The following is a 21,228-nucleotide window of genomic DNA, read 5'->3' as shown; positions in this document are numbered from 1 at the left end:
TACGACCTTTCAGCCGTAATTCAATAAAAGTTCCGTTCTGCATTTAGAAAAATAAATGGCCCATGAGTGGAGGAATATTTTCTCCCCCGCTGCATTATGACAATAAACCGTTTTCTGTGTTGGGGCAGCGGGGATGGGGGTGGGGTTTTGTGGGTTGAAGGCACCTGCTGGTTACTGGAAAAGACGCTGTGTACCACCACCCTGCGGTTTTTGGATATTTATTTCTTCAGGCCTTAATGGTTAGGAACAGTGAGCAAATAATAGGTGTAGCAAGATCTTTCTTTTGCTTCCAGGATCGGAGAAGGTTGTAATCCTCTGGGTAAACACAGAGGGAAGCGTTGGCTCTTTAAAGAAAAAAAATATAGGCTGGAAACATCGGCGAAAAGGAGAGGTCAATCTTTGTAACCTACTGCAGCAGTCCACTAACATGATAACCTCAGTGAAAGTATTGAAAGTGAAATATGTGCATGCCTACACAGTGGAAAATTCACACATTTCACACTTCACACATTTACTTTGACCCACCTGGAATATCAGTTGTCTTTCTGTGGAACTGAGTGTGTTTAAGGGCAAATGCATGCTTGTTGCACATTATTGTGTGTGACCTAGTATGCACAGAGGTGTGAACGCAAAGCCGTTTGACACATCTGCTGGCGTTGCATTGATGTATGTGACAGCAGCAGCTTGCTTTCCTTTCCCACAGCCCTGTCAGGCCCCCACCTTTCCCCCGGCACCTCGCTGCTTAGAACAACCTGACTACCACATACACGCAAACATGCGCACTCATACAACAGACACACACAACAACCCTATTCACCATTAGAGCTAAAATAACACACTCAAAGCAGCTTATTGCTTTAATATGATCTGTCACCGGAGCCAAATAGGCCTTCTGTGCTTGACAAGGCCAGAGCGATGGCAGCAACAGCACTGGGAAGTCTACGAAGTGTGCAGGCAAGCAGCCAAAAGGGCCTGAAAAACAACCCTGCTCATATCAACCCCCCCCCCAACACGCCTCAACTCCAGTTAAGACAGTTACGCGCACACACGCACAAACACGGTATATGGGACAAAAGAGGGATGATTGCTGTCAACGTGCTACGGGCCTTATTGTATTGTTAGAGAATCCGGGTACATTGGGTCTTATTTTGTTACCCCTTCACTCTTTGCCTGCCTCAACCTGCCTCACTGTAGGGCTGTCCTTGTGTGGCACTGCTTCTGTTCTATACACACACACACACACACACATACGCACACACACCCACAGACACACGCAAAGTGCTTTATCCCCTTATCAGAAAAGGAAGGCTGCGCTCTTTGCTCAAACAGTCTCATGTAGCAACTTCCGCTGTGAGCAGCTTGTTTTCAGGCCTGCGAGGGGGATTTTCACACTGCTGATGTCCCCAGAGAGACTCTGACATCTGCCTGAGGGACCAGACGATCCCCCAGCTGTGGTCAGAGGCCGAACTACACATAAGTGTGCCAAAAAAACAAAAAAAAAGCTGACCTCCTGAAAGCTTAGATGGAAATAATTTGCATTCAGAGACTTAGTGTGAGACTTCAAATCACACTTAGTTTATGTCCTAAAAAGCGTTTAATCCGTGATTATGATTTAGTTGTAAAACTTAATGCATAAATTCTGAAAGTGTTATGTAAATTAGTTTAAAGTAGTGTAATGTCTGCGTGTGGCTAGCATCAACTCATTTAGGCCCAGACGAGACAGCCACAATCATCAGCCAAGGGTAAAACCCACATCCTTCAGGGTCAGCCTCAAAACAAGAACTTTGATTCGTCCGACTGTAAATACCCAACTGTGTGATTGGTGGCCTTGGGAAACACGGTGGCAAATACGCTGCAGCAGAGAGGCTTTTTGAGCTGCGCTTCGCTGCCAGTAATAGAATGAAAAAGGGAAGTATAAGAAAGAGTGGCGGAAAGAGGCAGGGTGGGAACGAAAATGTAGGGTGTTCAGGTCTGCTAGAGAGGAGGAAGAGGAAGACAGGTGTACAAGACTTTGCTCAACAGATGTTGAAACGTCCCCAGTGTCTGTTGAAGGCAAACGGAAGTTTGCTCGCAGGCAAGTAGGCCTCGCTGTGACATATGTTCAACTGTCGCCCCACATCTCACTGTGGGGTTTCAAAAGTTAGATAAGGATGCTGCTCTTGTATCTCTTCAACACTTTCACAACAAAGTAAGGACTTATCTTACCTAGAAGGAAAGTTAGATGCATTTTAAGTTGTGGTGTTTTTGAATCAACAACAACACACACAAAAAGCTATGTTACAACTTCCAGAAAAATATCAGCTGCTATCAGTGGCCTTCTTATTAAAATCACAAATGTTTCTTACACTGCCAAGACATTTTTGGATGTAATCCTATAGCATACTTACATAGACTTTACAGTCCAGACATAGTTTCAGTGTTAAGTGTGATACCTGCACTCCAAATCAGTTCTAGTCTGTTATCAGGGGCCTATCAAGTCCATTTATACGTTGAATACAAATATTTACACTTCAAATATATTCAGTGTAGACTTGGGCTGGAGCCAAAGCACGTATTGCCCTTTGCCGTCCAGATAGAGTTTCACTTTGCCCCTGAAAAAGCGCCCAGCCCTTTACTAAAAAGAGCTTGTGTTTAATGTGACTCCCTTTGGACGGGAACATATGTTTCTTTCTTTCAATGGAGACAGGCACAAACAGACAGAGAGAAAGAGAGGAGAAGTAGAGAGAAAAAAAAAAGTGGGGGATGAAGGAAGGAAACAGGTCATATTGGGTGATCGTTCAGCTGTGGCGCTAGTCTTCAAGGCCTGGCTGTCACCTCACTGAGCAAACACTGTCTCTGTGTTGAGCTGATATACGCTTTGTGGAGGCAAGGCTGAGCAAGACTCGGTGGAGTTCATGTGGTCTGGTCACAGAGCGTCGGTTGCGATCTCATGAAAAATAATTTCACACTGCTGCTTGAACCATCCCTTCATGCGTTTCAAATCACAGGGCAAAAGGGCAGAGCAGCATCTCACGTTGTTCTACAGCGAAGATAAAACACTATCAGGAAATAAAGAGACACACATACGCACACACACACACACGCACAAAACAAAGCAGAGCTGAGAACGGCACACCCATTTCTTCAAAACACAGCCATCGCCTTTCAGTACATCGTTAATACCAGACATTTTATATCAAGCATTTTATTTGTTCTTCATAGACTTCCATAATGCTTTCAGATGATGTGACCGCTACTCTGAGAGGAGGCTAGTAAATCTACAACCTTTAGCATCCATTTCAGCTCTGGGTGCATATTGAGCACTGCTGTTTAGGCCTCATGTGTGCACTGGCCCCCATCTCCCAGCTCTATCTTGTGGTTATGATATCATAGAGAGAAAAACAAGGGCATTCTCTCCTAAGTGCACCCTGACACATTAAATATTCATCCGACCACAGAAACCCCTCTGAAATGGGGCCGGTGTGGAGCACCGGCACCCCTCTGGCCCCCTGGACCTGCAGAGTAGAAGTCAAATGTTGGTGGTCGGAGGAGACACACTGTGGCTACAGACAGGGTCAACTGTCCAAAGAGAGAGCGTTAACATGAGGTTTAACTGGAAGACACATATTGAGTCTCTCTGGTGTTCTCTCGCAGAGACTGGAATGATTTAGATAGAAAACTAGTTTTCAACAGATACAGAAACAGATACAGTTTAGGTATATGCCAATAAAAAACAAACAATTTAACTCAGTTTAAGTAATGATCTAATAGGTCCCACTCCATTCAATAAAGGTTAAGTCACTTAACTTATCTATCATGGAATGTACATACAGAAGAAACTATAGCATATATAACTGCTATGACTTTTTCTAGCAGCTGCAGTTAAAAATCAAAACAAACTGTCTTAAAAAAGATGACAGGAAGACTGCTGCCTTCCTGTTACTTATGAAATATAAGTATCCAGGAGACAAAGGCAGAGAGAAAAACAGAGGAATAGGGGAAAAGAAAGTTTCAAGCCGCCTCCCTGTTGATTAGTGGTGTTAACAGCAACTGTGGGCCCCGGGTTAATGAGCTCCAGACCTCATTTTAATGAAACCTCCGCTCCCCCAAAAATCACTCTCTCTCACAGCCCACTAAACCCCCCTACTGGAAGCTCCGAACAGTGTGTCGCCAAACGTGGTGTGTCCCAGCCAACTGGAACTGGGCCACGGGATCCACATCTAGGCTCAAGTGTGTGTATGTGTGTGTGTGTTTGTGGGCAGCTGAATGATCACTTTCATCCTTAAAGAGCCAGCCAATTCATCTTAGACCACCACTGGCCGCAGAAAAACTGACCAATTATCATTTTTTTCCCCTGCCGTCTGTCTTTTTTTCCAACCAGAGAGTGGTGGGATGTATCATTTCCCTGACCTCAGCCGTTTGAGGTGGTGTAAATCTCTTAATAACTACACAAGGACGCATATAGGGGCTATATTTGGAGGGCTGCTTCCCCTGGCCGCCCCTGCTCTATCCTGGAACAGACAGTAGCCACAGTGTCTATGTGGGTGATGGAGCCTGGACCTGGCACTGTGTGTGTGTGTGTGTGTGTGTGTGTGTGTGTGTGTGTGTGTGTGTGTGTGTGTGTGTGTGTGTGTGTGTGTGTGTGTGTGTGTGTGTGTGTGTATGTGTGTGTGTGTGTGTGTATGTGTGTGTGTGTGTGTGTGTGTGTGTGTGTGTGTGTGTGTGTGTGTGTGTGTGAGGGAGAGAGAGAGAGAGAGAGTGAGTGAGGGAGAACGCAGGCCTTCATTCCTTCCATCACAGTTGAAAGAGTGAGTGTGAATAAAAAAGATATCACGTAGTGTGTGAGTCGGTCTGTGTCCGCCCAGGATATGTTCCTGAGTAACGGCAACAGAGCAAACTGGTGGGTCAGTGGGTGGAATCACACACACACCTCTACACACACACACACACACACACACACACACACACACACACACACACACACACACACACACTGTTCCTTTCCTTTGGCGTCCAATGTCCTAATGCTCCGGAAAACAAACAGCTGGAAAGCAGCGACAGAACTGCTGTCTCTGCTCAGACAGATTAGTCATGACTGAGTCTCTCTTTTTCTTTCTCTCTCTCTCTCTCACACACACACACATAAAGTGCAACGTAACTGTTGATGATTAGGAGTGAATAAAAAAGTAAATAAAAACTATTTTCTGCTGCTCTTTGACTTTAGACAGTGGGATTTTTGTGTCTGGCCTACCTGCGGTCAGACAATGTGTCTGCACACCAATGTGCGCCTGTGTACCCTTTTGTGTACGCACGTGTACGCATGTGTGTGTGTGTGTGTGTGTGTCGGGGGGCCGTCAATGTTAGATATTTCTATATAGTTCGTAAAGAGAGGGAGGGGAGGAGGTGGGCACAAACAAATGGACAGAGCGGTAAACGAGAGGAAACTTTACCCATGGGTCAGCCTCCGAGGGAAGATATATTGCCCATGGGTCAGTGGAGAGAAAGGACGGGCAAAATCCATATTGGTCCGTCTGCCTTGCCCCCTTTATATAGTGATAAAATATTCAAATCCAGCCATTACTTCACATTAGGCTACTCTGTAGAGATGCCAGGGAGAAAACCACAGAATGTATACATGCTGGTTCACACACAGTTTTGGTGCATTGATAGTTACATTAAAATCTCTTCCACCCATTAGAGGCATAGCCCTCATCCGGACTCCCGTCTGACATTTAAGGTGTGTTCACATGTAGAGCATGTGCGCGTATGTGTGTGTGTGTGTGTGTGTGTGTGAACATGTGTATTTGCACATGTCTGTGTAAATGTGTGTATCTACATAAAAGGCATGTTCAGAGGTTTTTTTTCTTCTTACCATCTCCCTTAACGGGACATCAGAGTGATACGGGCACTAAGTGTGTTGGTTAGTTTTCCAGATCTGGATAAAAGAGATGCAGCAGATACGCTTCACTTACTAAAGGTTATTTCTCACCTACCACACACACATTCATACATACTAGATCTCTCTTTCTGTCTTTCTCTTTCTCTTTTTCTATCCGTTATGTTTAAAACTGATGACTATATGGACTGGTAGCCTTGTCTGGGTGTTTCCTTCTGACTAAGTGCCGTGTCAGTCAGACTTAAATCTGTGTGTGTGTGTGGGTGTGTGTGTGAGAGGGGTTGTTTTTGGGAGTATATCTACTCACCATTTCTAGTTTAAGCAAGGTAAGCAAAGATCACTTCATCAGTTCAGAGAAATGAATAATGCACCAAGTCATAGTTTATTGTTATTAGTTCAGGTTCAAGGAAAACAGCATTCCTCAAGCGATCATTTTCAACCACTCTTGTTATCTGCGTTATCTGCTGATGACGCGGCAGCAGGTGCAGCTTGGGCAACACTTTGTGTCTAGCCAATGGATTTCAAGGTCTGCTAACATTCAAATAATATTTTTGTGTTTGGAAGCTGAAAACACAGTGACAGTCTCTCTCTTTCCCCCTTTATATAATTTCATCCTGTGTGAGTGTTTGTGAATTACAAAGGAGGATATTGATGGTCTTCACAGTCTAATTACAGTCAAAGGCAGGACATGTCAAACTACCTGGCTCCATTAAAGAAATTTGGGAGAAGGAAAAGTTTCCCAAAAGAACTTGTTATTGTTACTGCTATTTTTGTACAACTCTGGAAATATAAAGTGCCATTTTGTGCCATTTTCCCGGTTGTGTAGGTGGTAAATTGGCAAGTCCTTGATTTCTCTCTTACCCGTCCTCCTCATGTCGCTGTTTCAGGGCACAGAGTGAAGATAGAAGACCCCCAGAAGATGCAGTTCTCGGACAGGCTGTCAGAGATCGAGCGCTACCAGCGGAGTATGCGAATAGGCCCAGTGAACAATAATCCCCGCCCCATCCACCAAACCCACCTCAGCACCACACAAGGTGAGGACCACTGATACATACAACCACAAGCAACCAAACCCCCCCTCCCGACCAAAATCACCACAACACTGTGAAATCAGCTTACATCAACTGCAATTACCTAGAAGTAAATAACTCCTTTAATTAAACAAACATATTCAGTTTTATTTGGCCAGAGGGTAAGTAATCGGTAACACAAAACTGTTATACATCAACACAGTACATCCCGTTCACCCAGCATTAAACCAAGCCAAGAGCACTTCATGTCCGTTTCCTCCATGGGGGGTTTTTCAAGTTCTGTTCCACTAATCTGGGAGCTGTTATATGTGTTGGCCGTTCGAGGGGAAGCTCATGTCAGTTCTGTCCCCGGATGCCCTGCGTTGGTGGGTCCGGGCCCCACAGCGCGCAGGGTTGAGTCTGTGGCCAGGTGGCATGGCTGGTGCTGCCAACCGAGCTTGGCCTGGGTGCTGAAGCTGGCCTCCGCACACCGCACACTACAGGCTCAGGAATGTAACAGCCGCCCGCTACCTTGGCAATCACGTCACTCTCAGACTGGTCAGTGTTGCGGGGGTGAGAGAGGGGGAGAGGCGGGGCGGGAGGGGGGGCTGAGAATCAGACTGAGGTGGTGCGATGAAGGGGAGGGGGTCGTCGTTTCGTGCATATGTGTGTGTGTGTGTGTGTGTGTGCTGCGGACAGCTGCGTGGGTGATGGCTGGATTGAGGATGAGTGTTCACTCTCTGTCATATGTCAGAACCTCTTTAACAGGATGCCATGTCTGGAAGCATGCAGACTAAACACACACACACACACACACACACACACACACACACACACATTGTGTGCCCTCCTCCTCCTCCTCCTCCACCCACTCTCCAGTTCTCATGCTAGCTAATGAATCTCATTACCTTTTGTATCAGCATGTTACTATGCACAGGAGGGCTTGTTTGGGAGCTCTTGGCCGTGTGTGGGTGGAACTCTATCAGTGTGTATCATTGCGATACACCGGTGTTTGGCCTTGTGCTTAGCTCAGCCAGCGCTGAGTCACCAGTATGGGGCCTATCTAACAGCTGACTGCGGAGAACACAGGGTCTTGTACCCTACACCCCATGCCACCACCCCCCCTCCCCCTCCGCCCACGTCCTTACTTACTGTTGATATTTTGTTCCCTCGCACAGCCTGTGCCGAGGAGAAAACATGTCAGCCATTTTAGAAACACCACCGTCCAGTTACGCTGAATATAAACACCGTAGAGGTTCAACACAATACAGCCACTGTGATGATAATTTTCTGATGGTTTAGAGTTTGGCGTGAGCTCTCTAGGTTGTCTGCCAATAAAAAGCCCCCTGCAGCTAAGCTTATACTGGGAGCTTTAAGTTTCTGAGGACTGAAGAGAGGAAGCGCTCCGGTCGGCAGAGAAAGAGAACGAGAGAGAGAGAGAGAGAGAGAGGTGTACAGACTTGGTCCAGACAGCAGACGAAGAGCAGCTCTTTGCTCTGTTCTCGTCTGCCTCGCACAGGATTAGGGCAGGAATTAGAGCGTCACAGGCTCGTCAGGCTTCAAAGGACTGCGATGTTGCAACACACACACATGTACAGTACATACACTGTGAGCAGACACAACACATTAACATCAGTTGGAACTGTCAGAGACGGTAAAGGCCTTGAGCTTCATGTTACAGCTGCCAGCGACTGTAGGCCGTCTATAAGAAGTGTGTGTGAGTGAGACAGACGAGGGGAAGGGCTGTAAAAACCACACACCTTAATCTGTGGTATTACCATCATGACGGCATACCGCAGGGCAAGAGTGGTAAAATAATTAAATAACAGAGCAGAGGGCCCTTCTCCCTCCCACCTTGTCTATCTGTTGGAGAGTGTGAGCGGCAGTCTGGAAATGTATGTCGCGGCACACATCACACAGAACGCTTCCGTATGTGTAGGAATCATGCACAGACAACACTACGGCATTACAAGCGAAGCTCAAACAAAAATAGACTTGTTGTAATAAATCCCATTCAGAGACACAGGGAGATGTTTACATATCAACAGCACACACGTCTCTGCTTTTGGCAGCCCTGCCAGACACTGTTGTATTTTGCAGATACTTTAAATCCCCGGGCCTGTTTGTTTGAGAATTGCTGGGTGATAGATCGCCCATCAACACGTTATAATTAAATGGATTCCCGTCTTGCTGTTACAAAAGATGTTTTCCATTATCCGGGCTGGAACCTTGCATTTTCCCCTTGAAGACGACTAGATAAGAAAATACAGTGTCATCTCCTCCTAAAGCCTCCTTGCTTCATTTTGTTGTCTGAGCTATGAAATACTGTCTCGGTTTTCTTGTCAACAGGACATGTCTCCAGACATCTGCTCAATGCTACCCTGGATTCTTAAATCACAAACACACACACGCGCGGATGATTGCACCATAGGCACATTGAAAATACAAAACACACACACACACACGCACACACACACATACATAATTCTGTGCTAGTGTTGCAAGTTCTCTGTTAGTGCCCCAGACAGACAGGGTAATTAAGAGCTCATTACAGTGCATGCAGTGACAGGATTCCTGCACGCTGGCAGACGTTGCATTCGCTGCTTGTTTTTGTTCTTCTGTGGCTACAGGTAAGCCTGCTAGACATGTGGAATGATTCTCAGCCAGGGTGGAGGCAGGGAGTGTGTGTGTGTGTGTGTGTGTGTGGTTGAAAATGCGTGGTTTAACTAGTGCAGTCGGGCAAATCTGACACTCAGACAATCAAGTACTAAATTGTTATTCTGGTTTCCAAAACCTCAAGTGAGGTACATGTGTATACTATATATGTCTGTGGGTGGCAGTTTCTTTTCTTCCTCTGATACAGAGTGTCGTTCATCCTTTAACATCTAACCGTGACATTGCATTTATAATATATACACAGTTCTTTCCACTCTCAAGAAAACGCTTGAGAAAATTAGATTTTCCTCAAAGTGCAAAGTGGAAAACAGATTCCAGTTTTACCTTGTTCCATTTTAAATGCAGACAAAACTCAACAAGCCCCTGGCACGGCCTCTAACAGACAGCCGAGACGAAAGCGGCTCTTTTAACTTAAATGTGTTTTAACAGTAAGAGGGGGGGGGGAATACAGCAGCAATTTAATCATCCAAAAAAAAAAAGTCCTGGCACTTTTGAGGTGGTATCATTTAACATGTTATTTGTTCCAACACCTGTGTGTTACTCTCTGAAGATGAATATCAGATACTAGCATAACGTTCCGCCATCAAGTCAAGTGCTCAATGCTTTGATGAGGGCCCAAAAGTGTGTGTGCACACACATGTGTGTGCGCCTGTCTGTCTGGGTTAGTGACACATGTGGTGATGTTATTAAAAATGTCAGTCGGATCTCTCTGCAGAAATAATATAATACACACGCTAACTGTGGCATCAGCATTCATCCAAATTCTAATTAAAAAAAAGAAATCTTTTCTCCTAATGACACAAATCCGACTTCCTCCTGCACAACTGGCACACATCTGCTGCAGCTGCTTTGGCCCTCTTGTAAGTTCAGGCTGTGGCCTCTGGACTGGACTTGAGATTCAAGAAAGTCCTGTTTGACGGAGGACCAGCCCAGTGCAGCCGTGCCCCTACCGCCTCGTCCACAGTGACCACACTGTTTACTCCACATAAACAAGCTGACCGGCCCCCCAGGTTCGAGGCGGCACTCTGCTACTGCCGCAGCCCGAGAGGCTCACACTAATTCACACATCCAGAATGACATGATCAGCCAATTAGAAGCAAGAGCGAGACAGGAAATTAGCACCGTCAGGTAGCTGTGGTGTGGACTTTTGAGTATAGCCGTCACGCTAGTTGGGTTTCATGCTGATTTCTGCCAAACCCAAGCAGGAAGCTTGCCCTCTGAGGCCAATACAACCAAAACGAGCAGGAATCTGGACCAGTCCTTTAGACACTCTGTTTTACTTCTGCACTCCACTATTTACATAATATGTCAATGGCCGCCACGGAGTTTATTTGTTATGGTGCCTGAAAGCTTCACTTGTGGTTACTCTCTTTTTGTGACCCTGAGATGAATAATTCAAACTGAAAATGTTTTTGTTCTTCAACAAAAAAAAAAATGAATCGTTTGAAGCTGGCGGAAAAAAAAAAGGAAAAGGAAAAAAGAGAAGTGAGAGCAAGTTCTTTTTTACCAGACTCAACTGTTTGTAAGTTATAATTTCACATCAGAGTCAGGCTGAGTTTTACATTTCAGCAATTACAGAAACTACATGTGTGCCATGAACAGTCTCTATTGAGTCTGGGGAGAGGGCAGGGGTGGGAGGACGACGAGCACTCAAAGAGAACATAGGATTTTTCAGCCCATGTGTTTGTTTTTGCTCACGTTATAAGTGAGGGCTCAAAAGACATATCAAATATCCCACATAGCTGAGCCAAGGCCGTGTTCCTCCCCTCTCTAACACGCTCTCTTTCTCTCTCCTTCCCTCGCTGGCGTCTTTCTTTCTCTCTTGCTTGCTCTCTCACATTCTCTCCCCGTTGCGACGCCTAAGGCCTAAGCGAAACAGGAAGCCAGCACAAGGACCAGCATTCACTATGTCTCAATGACACGCTTCATTACAGCAGGCGCAATACATGTCTCAGAGGCGTTGCTGGATCCGGAGTCACGAGGATGGATGCCATTTTGGCTCAAACATCTTCTCAGCCACCCCTTTCATCTACACATCCACTTCAAAAGCAGCACATGTGTTTATTTGTGTCCTCCCCAAAACTACTCTGGCACCACCCCAAAGCTTCTTATTAGTGACGCAGTCGCCGCTTCTTCCCATTTCAGCCCCTGCCTTCCCCACTCCTCAGCTCCGCCCAGGGGGTTGGTCCTCTTATTAACAGGGGTAATCTGTGCCTCTGGTATTGACGTTGTCTGCTGGCCAATCAAAATATTTGAAGGAAATGTTTATTTTCTTGAGCGAATCGCACCAGCTGCTTGGAAGCCTTTCTGAATAAGGCCATTTATGCGTAAGAATTTGCCATTGTGAGGCATAGTGCAGGACCGCTCGGTGACTGAGTGCTGATTTGGGCCTTTGCAAAGGAAGTGGAGGAGCTCCAGGGGAAGCACAGATCTTACACATGCTGAGCCCAGTGTGGCTATAGGTGAACAGCCCAGTGTCAACCCCCCTCTCTGCTTCTGGCATCCTTCTAAGTCCTCTAATTGCCACTACAGGAGGTTAGGAGTTTACTATATTGCGGTATCTCAACAGCGGAGGGCAGAGTCATAGTGATACCACATTGCCGCTACTCCTGCTGTCATTAAAAGTAGAGCGCCATGGTTATGTAATATGCATGTTTCGGTCTTTATGATGTTTATGTTGATGTACGCTTGAGGAAAAAACGTTTTTAACACTGTTCAGAGGCATGTAGACTTGACCTCTGTACATCCAGTGTGCTGAGACTTCCCATGTCTACAGAGCTCCGTGCAAGTTGTCTTGTAACAACTGCACCGTTTCAGACCTTGAGCAAACAGCCCCCGTTTGTGTCACCCCTCCTGCGGTGTGGCCGTTGAGTGTGAAGCAGGGTCCCACGCGTTGGGCCAGTAGGTCCTCGACCTTCCTTCGCTTCCTGACAGCTTGGCTGGACAGGCGAGTGAGTGTCCTGCACTTCACAGGTCTCCGCTGCCCCTCCAGTGTCTCGTCTGAAAGACCCAAAAATATCTCCCATGCACCCATCAAGCATGTTTTTCCAGGCTTGGTCTCACTCTAGTGAGAAAACCACTCCTCCTCCTCCTCCTTCCCAGTCTTCACTGCTCAGTCAGCAGAGGCCAACCTGTGACAGGAAGACACATCTCCAAACCGCCAGATGTCAAGACAGTTTTGACAAGTCTGTCATGAAAAGTTTTTTTGGGTCATTCTTTAGATTTCTTTGCCACAGGCACTGACTTCCTCACCCTGTACACATATACAACTCACACATAGCTCTGCATTCCACAACATGTTAAAATGTTGTATCCCTGCTCAATTCCTAATAAGCAGACTGCGGTGTTAACCTATTGTTCATATTTTGTCTTACACCAGCCCTGTGGCAGGAGCAAATGGACACCCCCGCTCTGAAGACATGCAAGGTGGAGGAGGACCTGAGACCATGGCCAGGTGAGACTTTTACTTCGATATAGAGTTCTGTGTCACTTTACTTTTTGTCTCGGCTCACCCCAACTTTGAGGGAAGGTTGCTTTTCTTTTGCGTGTTATAATGACACATTTGCTAATAATCAACAAGCAGCAAGGGGTGAGGTCACTACTAAGCGACGGCATTAATTACAAAGTGTGAGGAAAAAAAACAGGCTTGAAAAATAGGAGACAAGATAATTAAGGTACTTTGGACTGTCAAAGACTGTTCACACCTTTCAAGTGGTACACCTTGAAAAGCATCTCAGAACAAACCGAAGATTTCCAAACTTTAATTAGCAGACACTGTCTTTCAAATTGACACAAACAATACTGAAGAGGAGAAGCAGGAAAAGGCGGGCATAACACAGGGTGTGCCACTCGTTTGTGACAATTTTGGAGTCTGTTTCGTTTTTGCCCGCAGGGCCCTACTACACCCCAGAACATTCCTCGAACACTACCACCCTGCCTGCCTGCCTGCCTGCCTGTTTGCCTTCTTCCTCCTTCCCTCCCACTCCTTTCTTTCATTTGTTTCTTGGCGATTTGGATCTTTGCTGCTGTCTAACAGCCCCCTCAGTCTCCTATCCGTCCCCTACCCAGAAACCACCACACCACACCAGACGTGCTGAGTCATCCCCTCACACTGTGATGACACACACACACACACACACACACATACACACAGAGAGAGAGAGAAGAAAGAATAAAAAGACTTTTCTCTTTTCTACAATGCAGACATAACACAATGCCTGAGGCAGCACTGAGAGTACTGAGACCAGAGAATTACATATTTACATATGTTACTGCTTGTGCAAGGCGTTTTATAGCCAAAGATTCACTGCAGAGCAAGACAATGGTGGTGTGAAAAATGTGGTTGGCAGTGATGGTTAGTAAAAGCATATGTTTGAGAGATGCCAGACAGGAAAGAAAATGGGACAGACATGTAAGAAAGTGTAATAAACAAATGTAATCATATTTTTTTCCTTTTACAACTTTGGTCTAGGGTCAGCAAAACACACATCACGTCAGTGGCTTTGCAAGGAAGTATCATATCTCCCATAGAAAATGATTTACTTAACAAACATATTAATCATGTCACCTTGGTTGTTGATGCATTAGGAAAATCTCAGGTTTTCTGTAATCACAAACTTTCTTTACCTTTGCTTGTATTGCATGTCACAAGTTGGGGACATGCAAAAATCCTCTGTGCTCACATGATAAAGTGCCAAACATAGATGAAGCTTTGGGGCTGATGACTGTGGTGCCACAGTACAGAGGTGATTATCATTTGCATTCGACATGATGCTCCGGCCCCAAAGCCTTGCTGCTTAAAAAAACACCTGGAGATCATTTGTGTTCATTTGGGTCTCCTATTCTTTGGTGTGCGCAGCAGCAGCAGCTCTGCCCTGGTTCATTGTTCTGCTTTGTCATTATTGCCCTGTTATTAAAAATGACTGCACGTCCTCATGGCATCAAGTGTTAAAACCACCCAAACCAGCAAGGAAATCAAAGAGAAGGAGTTGCAGTGCAGCGATGTTTCTTATGGGATGATATGAGGGCGAAGATTAAAAAACAGTCTCACTGCACAGCAGAGTGTGTCTTTACACATAGCTGGACGAGCGTGGGGTTTTCTCTCTCCCTTTTCCTTCCCTCCGCTTATTTGCCTGAGACACCATTGCCTGGGCGCTGGTCGTCACAGTTTGCATCAAGCCTGAGTAAACATTTCACAGGTGAGCGCCTGGATTTGCATCTCTCCATGGCCAGCCACCACATGCGGACACACACACACACACACACATACATAACTCTGTGCACAATTACACACACAGACATGACCGCCTTAAACTTGCCCTTATGTTAACAACCAAAATCTGTTTCTCCCATACGCAAATGAGGCAAACCTCCTGTCATATCTGGGTTACACGCTTGACTGTGGACTAGTGGACTTCAGCAGAAAGGAGGAGGACTCCACCCTTGGTGTTGGAGAATTAAATAAGTGCTTGGTGCTATGCTTCAAAGCTAGAGGAGGAAAGAGAGGGCTGGAACACTATGTTCTCTATAAAAGCCCTGATTCCCAGCTACCCGCTTCATAGACTGGGAACATCACAGACAGTAGACTGTGCCAGCTAGCCCTCTGGGGTCCATCCCCTCTCCTGTCCCTGCAATTTAGTCAACACGTTTCAGATGAGCCTAATGGAGATCATGTGTGGTTTTGGGCCGCAGAGGTTACAGGCAGCTACTACTAGGCTCAGTTAGGAAGACCCTCTCTGCCAAAGATACACCGCTGTTACCACAGCCACAACAGCGCAGCCTGTACTTATACTGGGTGGGGGAGGGTGGGGATGCAGTAAGGTATGCAATATGGTTAAGAAGGAGAAAAGGCAGACTGCAATCTTTGCTTCTCAATTACAAAACAGTTTGTTCAGCCCTCTCCTCCAGAGGGAGCTACTGTGCTGTAGAGAGTTTAAAGGTGGTAGCAGGCTCCTTCTGGCTCAGAGCCAAGAGCTTGATACTGCACAAGCCCATTAAGGTGTTGTGATAAGTGTCCAGTCCAGTTTCCCCTGACAGAACACAGGAGTCGATCCCCACCGCAGTTTAGCCAACACGTTTCCACCGACGCCAATTAAATGGAAATCATGTGCAGGGTGGGCTGCAGCAGCAAAGGCCATCAAGTCCCCATGCCGCACATCCCCTCCCTAGCTTCACCCTGAAGCCTAAATTTAGCACAGACAGAGAGAGATGAAGGGACAGACAGAGAGAGAGAGAGAGGGAGAGAGAGGCAGAGAGAGAGAAGGCTTTTTGGGAGTCCGGTAGGAATTAGTGGGCCGACTCCACTTCACCCGAATCAACAGCAGCTGAAGGCTTGGATTTTCCTCGCGTGAAATCAGATATGCAGCCCGACTCCGGTGCCTGGTAGACTCTGGAAAAAGAAACAGCCCCCCCACCACCACCAAACTCCCTCATCCCAAAAAGAAGAGGAAATTCAACTGCAGAAATGTGTTGTTGAAAAAAAAAAGAGAGGGAGAGTATAGCAGGGGCCATGGAAATTGCAAAGGAACTGATTTTTTTTTTGTAGCTGAAAATGGACCCAGTTCTGCAGACATAAGGAAAAGACATTTCAACAAGACTGTGGCACGCAAGTTTGGCATTCTCCCCCCTCAGGGCTGTGGCGTGCAAGCGCGTGCTATTTCACAAATACAAGCTCTCTTTTCTCTGCCATCCAAATCCACATTTTACACTCGCAGTCATGTGGACACATTGGACCCATGAAATTCACATGTGGACAAACAAATAACCATGCACTGAGGTGTGTGTGTGTGAGTGTATAAGTGTGCGTACAAGCAGCAGGTGTGGACGGAGCGTTTTGTATGTTGACATCAGGTATGAGGAAACTCTCCCTAGTCATTGTACTACAAGCTTAAGGGCGTTTACAGCTCCAGAGCATTTCAGCCTGGCTGTAGGCCACCTTACCGTCTTCAAAAATGTCACGATACTCAATTATGAAAGTGTTAAGACTCAACATGCTTAACTTGTCAGACAAGAATTCATTTTTTACACCTCTAAATGCTAGTGTGTGGTTTACCTGCCAACTAAACCCTGACCTTAGAAATCAATATGTAAATACAAAAGAGGATTACTAAGCGCAGCCTCAGTGACTTTATACTCATAATACATTGTAAATGACATAATACAGCAGAGAAATGGAACATAATAAACCCAAATACTACAGTAGGTGGCAGCAGGTAGCGTTCAGAGGCTGCAAAACTGTGCACGGGTTCATATCCGAAGCTCAGGATGTATGATCGGCCAATATTTAAGTGAGAGGGGCAATATGGTGTTTGAGTTAAGGAACTAAGTTGGTGACAGTAGCGGCCCCAAATCTCAGCAGCAAACTGCCAAGTCGAACCCTTGAGCAATATTTTTATTTCCCTTTTGTCCGCTGAATAAATTAAAAAGTGTGCAGTGAAATTGAAGTCCTAACAGCTGGGTTCACAGCGCTTTGTTACCTGTGAGATTACACTTACAGCAGTAAACTCTGACAGGTCCTGGACTGTGATACACATTAGTTTAGCAGATATTCACACAGAAACACTCTCTTTTTCCCCTTCCTTCCTACCTCCCTTCCTTCCTCCCTTCCTTCCTTCTTTTCATTTTCCTCCTCTGTCTCTCTCTGTCTGTGTCTGATTGTGACCGTCTGCCTCTGTCGCCTAAGTATGATTTATGATGAGTTGCACGACGACGCAACAAGCCGTCGGTGTTTATACAAAGCACCCCTCAGCATTGACAATGCCTCTTTTCATTGCTCTGAGAAAGAAAGACAGAATACTGTATGTTGCTCTCCTTTTGAAGGAGTGGTAGGAGGGCCGTGGCAAGGGGGCCTTTTCATAACTTCGGTCTTGTGCATGGGGCTGTGGGATGATGTGCTGTCAGTGTTTGATGACTGTTATTAAGCAAAAAAATGTCTCAGTTCATTACTTTGAGCAAACATTTCCATGGACAGGCGTATCGCAAGAAATCTGAGCTCGGAATTGGGGGTTTGGGGAAGTTTGCTGGTCTGGAGATGAGGGTCGTTTTTTAGAATAATAGAAAATGAGAAATCTCTGAGCCCCTTGTTTCATAACCATAACAGCAGTTTTGATTCATGGCTGAATGTTTTGTTGACTCTTTCCAACCTTTTGTTTCTTTGTTTCTGCCAACAGGGACTACAGATATCTTCCAACAAAGGACCACCTTCCCGTCTCTGTCGCCACTGACTGACCCTCGTTTCTCAGACCCCCGCATGCACTACCCCGGGGCCTTCCCCTACTCCGCCAACACCTCCAGCACTGGCATTAGCGGCCTCAGCATGTCAGCCTCTTCTAGATACCACACCTACCTGCCGCCCCCCTACTCAAACAACCAAACCCAGAACTTCCAGTCCAACTCCTACCTGTATTACGGCACAGGCTCTGGATCCTATCAGTTCTCCATGGTGGCGCCGGGGAACACCGGGGGCGAGCGCTCCCCCACCCGCCTGCTGTCCTGCTCGGGGGCCACGGGTGCCGGAGGGACCAACAGCCTGATGAACCCGGGCCTGAACACCCAGAGCGAGGGCGTGGAGGCTGACGGCAGCCACAGCAACTCCCCCACTGCCATGAGCGCCTCGGGGCGCTTGGATGAGTCCGTCTGGAGGCCTTACTGACTGACAGAGAGTTAGACAATCAGAGAGAAGTGAGGGAGGAAAAGCAAAGAGGATGATGAACAAAAAAAGATGAACACTGAAAGAAAAAAAACAAACAAAAAAAAGAGAAATGCTGCATGTTTGTCTTTTATTTCTCCGACACTCGCTTTAAAGACTTTCTGCGTTTTACCAACTCTCAAGACTTCCATGTATTTTGTACATTTTGAGTAAACTTCTGCACTGTGCTAAAACATGTACTCTTAAAGGACTATAAAAGCCATAAAAGTTGAGATAATGTTCAGCTGAAACTGTAAATAGACGCGAGAAGCCATAGTAACTTTTCAGGATCTCTTGTCTGGTGTAAACCATGACTCATTAAAGACAAAAAGACAATGGCAGTATGACGGCGGTTAACAGCTGATGAACTGAAAAACCACAGGGGAAATTCATCAAACAGACTGTTCAGACTGATCCAACTGACTTGGTAGGTGGAGACGAGCAGTCCAACTGGATGTTTGCTCCTTGAGTGACTCAGACATCCTTCCAAGGCATGGCTGCACTGCTGTAGCAATCGGTTCTTCTAAGCTTTAATTTCTGTAAAAAAAAGAAAAATTGCAAAAATAATAATTTGTGTCAGTTGTGAAAACATCTTCAGTTATATCCAGGGCTATTTCATGTGCTAACAGTACTCATGCAGTACTTTTTTACCTAATTTATTATCCAAATGGACACATTAGCCTTTGGTGCTCCGGTATGTAGTGGCTATTTCAGCACAATCGCTGAGAGAGAAACATTTTATCTGTCAGGACTCACATGTTTAAGAAATAAATTCTCCTCTGCTGTGTCTTCAGTGTATCCAGTTACAACAGGACAATGGCTGATATTTTGAGGAATGTAAAAGACAGAGAGGGGTGTTTATTGGTTTCTTTTTCTGCAGGAATATTTAAGTCCTGTTGTGTCTACTCTTTACTGTTTCTTAGATTTCGTATTCATGCCCTTCCTTTTCTGGAAAAAAAAGTCCTAGTCTGGTATTTTTGAACTGGATGACACAGTTTACTTTTGATATTTATTTGAGCCAAATTGTGAGGAAATGTTCGCATATACCCAAAATCCTTAAGCATTTCTCTCTACCTTTCCTTTTTTATATATATATAAATATACAGTATATATGCCATATTTTGTTGTTAAGTATAAATTTGGAATTTGTGTAATATATTGCTACTAAATTATAAAAAACAAAACAAAACCTTTAATGTAATTATTTTGTCTTCCAATGTAGCTTTGATGCACTAAAAACCTTTATTCCTTGTGAACCACGCCCAACAGATTCTGTTAGTGAGATGGTGTATCTAGAGCCGCAATCTTTTAAACAATTTCCAAATTGCCTTCCTGCGTTAAATAAGCCAATCGCTTAATTTTTGCACTATGTTTGAACTTTTTTGGTTTTATATTTACAAATATCTGAAACTCTGACAAACTAAATATTAAATATTCCTTCACATATATTTGCTGAACATACTTAAAGTGTCCTTTTAAAAAAAAACTTCACTAAGTAATTAATGATTTCATGATTAGACACACACACACACACACACACACACACACACACAAATTCCTGCACCACAGGTGTGTGTGCACATTCCCCCTGTCCGGAGGACCTTTCCCCCTGCAGTTACACATGTGATCCCTCTATCCCTTAAGAAGGAAGAGTGTGAGGATGAAGGGATAGATGGAGGAGGTGGGGTCAGAGTGGTATCTTCTTACCAACACCAAGGGCAGTTATGCAAAAAAAAGAAAACCTTCCCTTGTTGTGCACAGGCCCCTTTGTTCTATATAATCAGTGAGTGCTTTGAAGCCCTGATTCTGTCTTTTCTGGGCCTATTTACTAATCATCAGTGCCAGAGGCTCATGGCTCTGCCAATAATTCATACGCCTGCACAGATGATCTGGGTATGAGCTGTGTACACAGATTTACAGCAGGTATCAGGTGTCTAATATCTACTAATAAAGTCTTCCACAAGAAGGAAGCATTCATGACTCTTTAGACTTCATGACTCTTATTTAGTTGCTATAAAAGTGAGATTTCATTTCAAAGTGAATAGTGATCCAAAAAGGCTTGCATTTGCAGCTCAGGTAAATAATAATAATAAAAAGAAAAACAGTTATGCAAGGTGTTTTGTAGATCTCACATAAAGACTCTCTGCCTTATTCCTTTATTTTTTTTTAACAATCAGCAAAATGTCTCATTCCTATCTCCCTTTGATTTGGAGGAAAAGCAGAGGACCTTACTTTATTATGGGCAAAAATCATGCAGCTAGAGAAACCACATGTGTACTTATATTTGTGTGGTTCCTTCAAAAAAAACCAAAGATCTTCACAACTGCCTGTAATACTGTCAGGATGTTAATGATGGGAAAGATGCGTGGCAAATGAATCATGTCTTGACTGATCTCTATCATTCTTTATGTAAAACTAGGAAGCCAAAATGTACAAGTGAGTTGTATTTTATTGTATATTGGATTAAAGAGCACAATGTTACTTTTTTTTCTTTTTTCTTTTGTTTTTCTTTTTACAAAATGCCCCTTTTTTCCTTTTCATATAACAAAATGTTAATTCATCTTGCTCCTTTCATTTCTCTTTATGCTCAAAGCATGTACATCTGAAACTGATATGTTAATTTAAGAATCTCATCTATGTATGTAATGATATCGTTAATGCTTCCATATTGAGTGCTTGTAAAGTTTGCGGATAATGTAGTTTTTAATCATTTTAATTAAAAAACACGTGTCTCACTTTTGTCTTCACAACTGCTGTTTATTTCATTGCAGTTAATCCAGGGAGAGAGAGAAAATCACACCTACATTTGATTTAGGTTCAGTATTTATGGCCACATTCTTCTACATTAGTCGCATTGCTTAAAAAAACAATTGCATACTGTTAAAGTTCTCTCATTTTGAAACTCAATGCTCAAAAGTCTGGATTTTGAGGTCTTTTATGGTTTACCCGGGGTAGGTGTTGAGAGTAAAAATGTTAAACAT

General features: G+C 44.8%; 1 protein-coding gene across 4 annotated transcripts in view; it reads left to right on the top strand.

The window, feature by feature from the left end:
• runx3 (RUNX family transcription factor 3) overlaps positions 1-20,983 on the top strand; it is a 49,646-nt gene extending 28,663 nt beyond the window's left edge. For 3 of the 4 annotated variants that reach the window (XM_019266376.2, XM_027274718.1, XM_010731305.3), the window contains 3 exons: positions 6,763-6,909; positions 12,941-13,015; positions 17,730-20,983. In XM_019266376.2, the coding sequence (XP_019121921.1) occupies positions 6,763-6,909; positions 12,941-13,015; positions 17,730-18,211 (704 nt within the window). In that variant the 3' untranslated portion in view covers positions 18,212-20,983. The remainder of the gene's footprint in view (positions 1-6,762; positions 6,910-12,940; positions 13,016-17,729) is intronic. The other variant, XM_019266377.2, reaches the window with a different exon arrangement.
• Positions 20,984-21,228: the final 245 nt, after the last annotated feature.

Source organism: Larimichthys crocea, chromosome XXIV (genome assembly GCF_000972845.2).
Source record: "Larimichthys crocea isolate SSNF chromosome XXIV, L_crocea_2.0, whole genome shotgun sequence".
Taxonomy (NCBI): domain Eukaryota; kingdom Metazoa; phylum Chordata; class Actinopteri; family Sciaenidae; genus Larimichthys; species Larimichthys crocea.
Note: the sequence above shows the minus strand (reverse complement) of the source record. Positions and strands in the feature narration are given on the sequence as shown.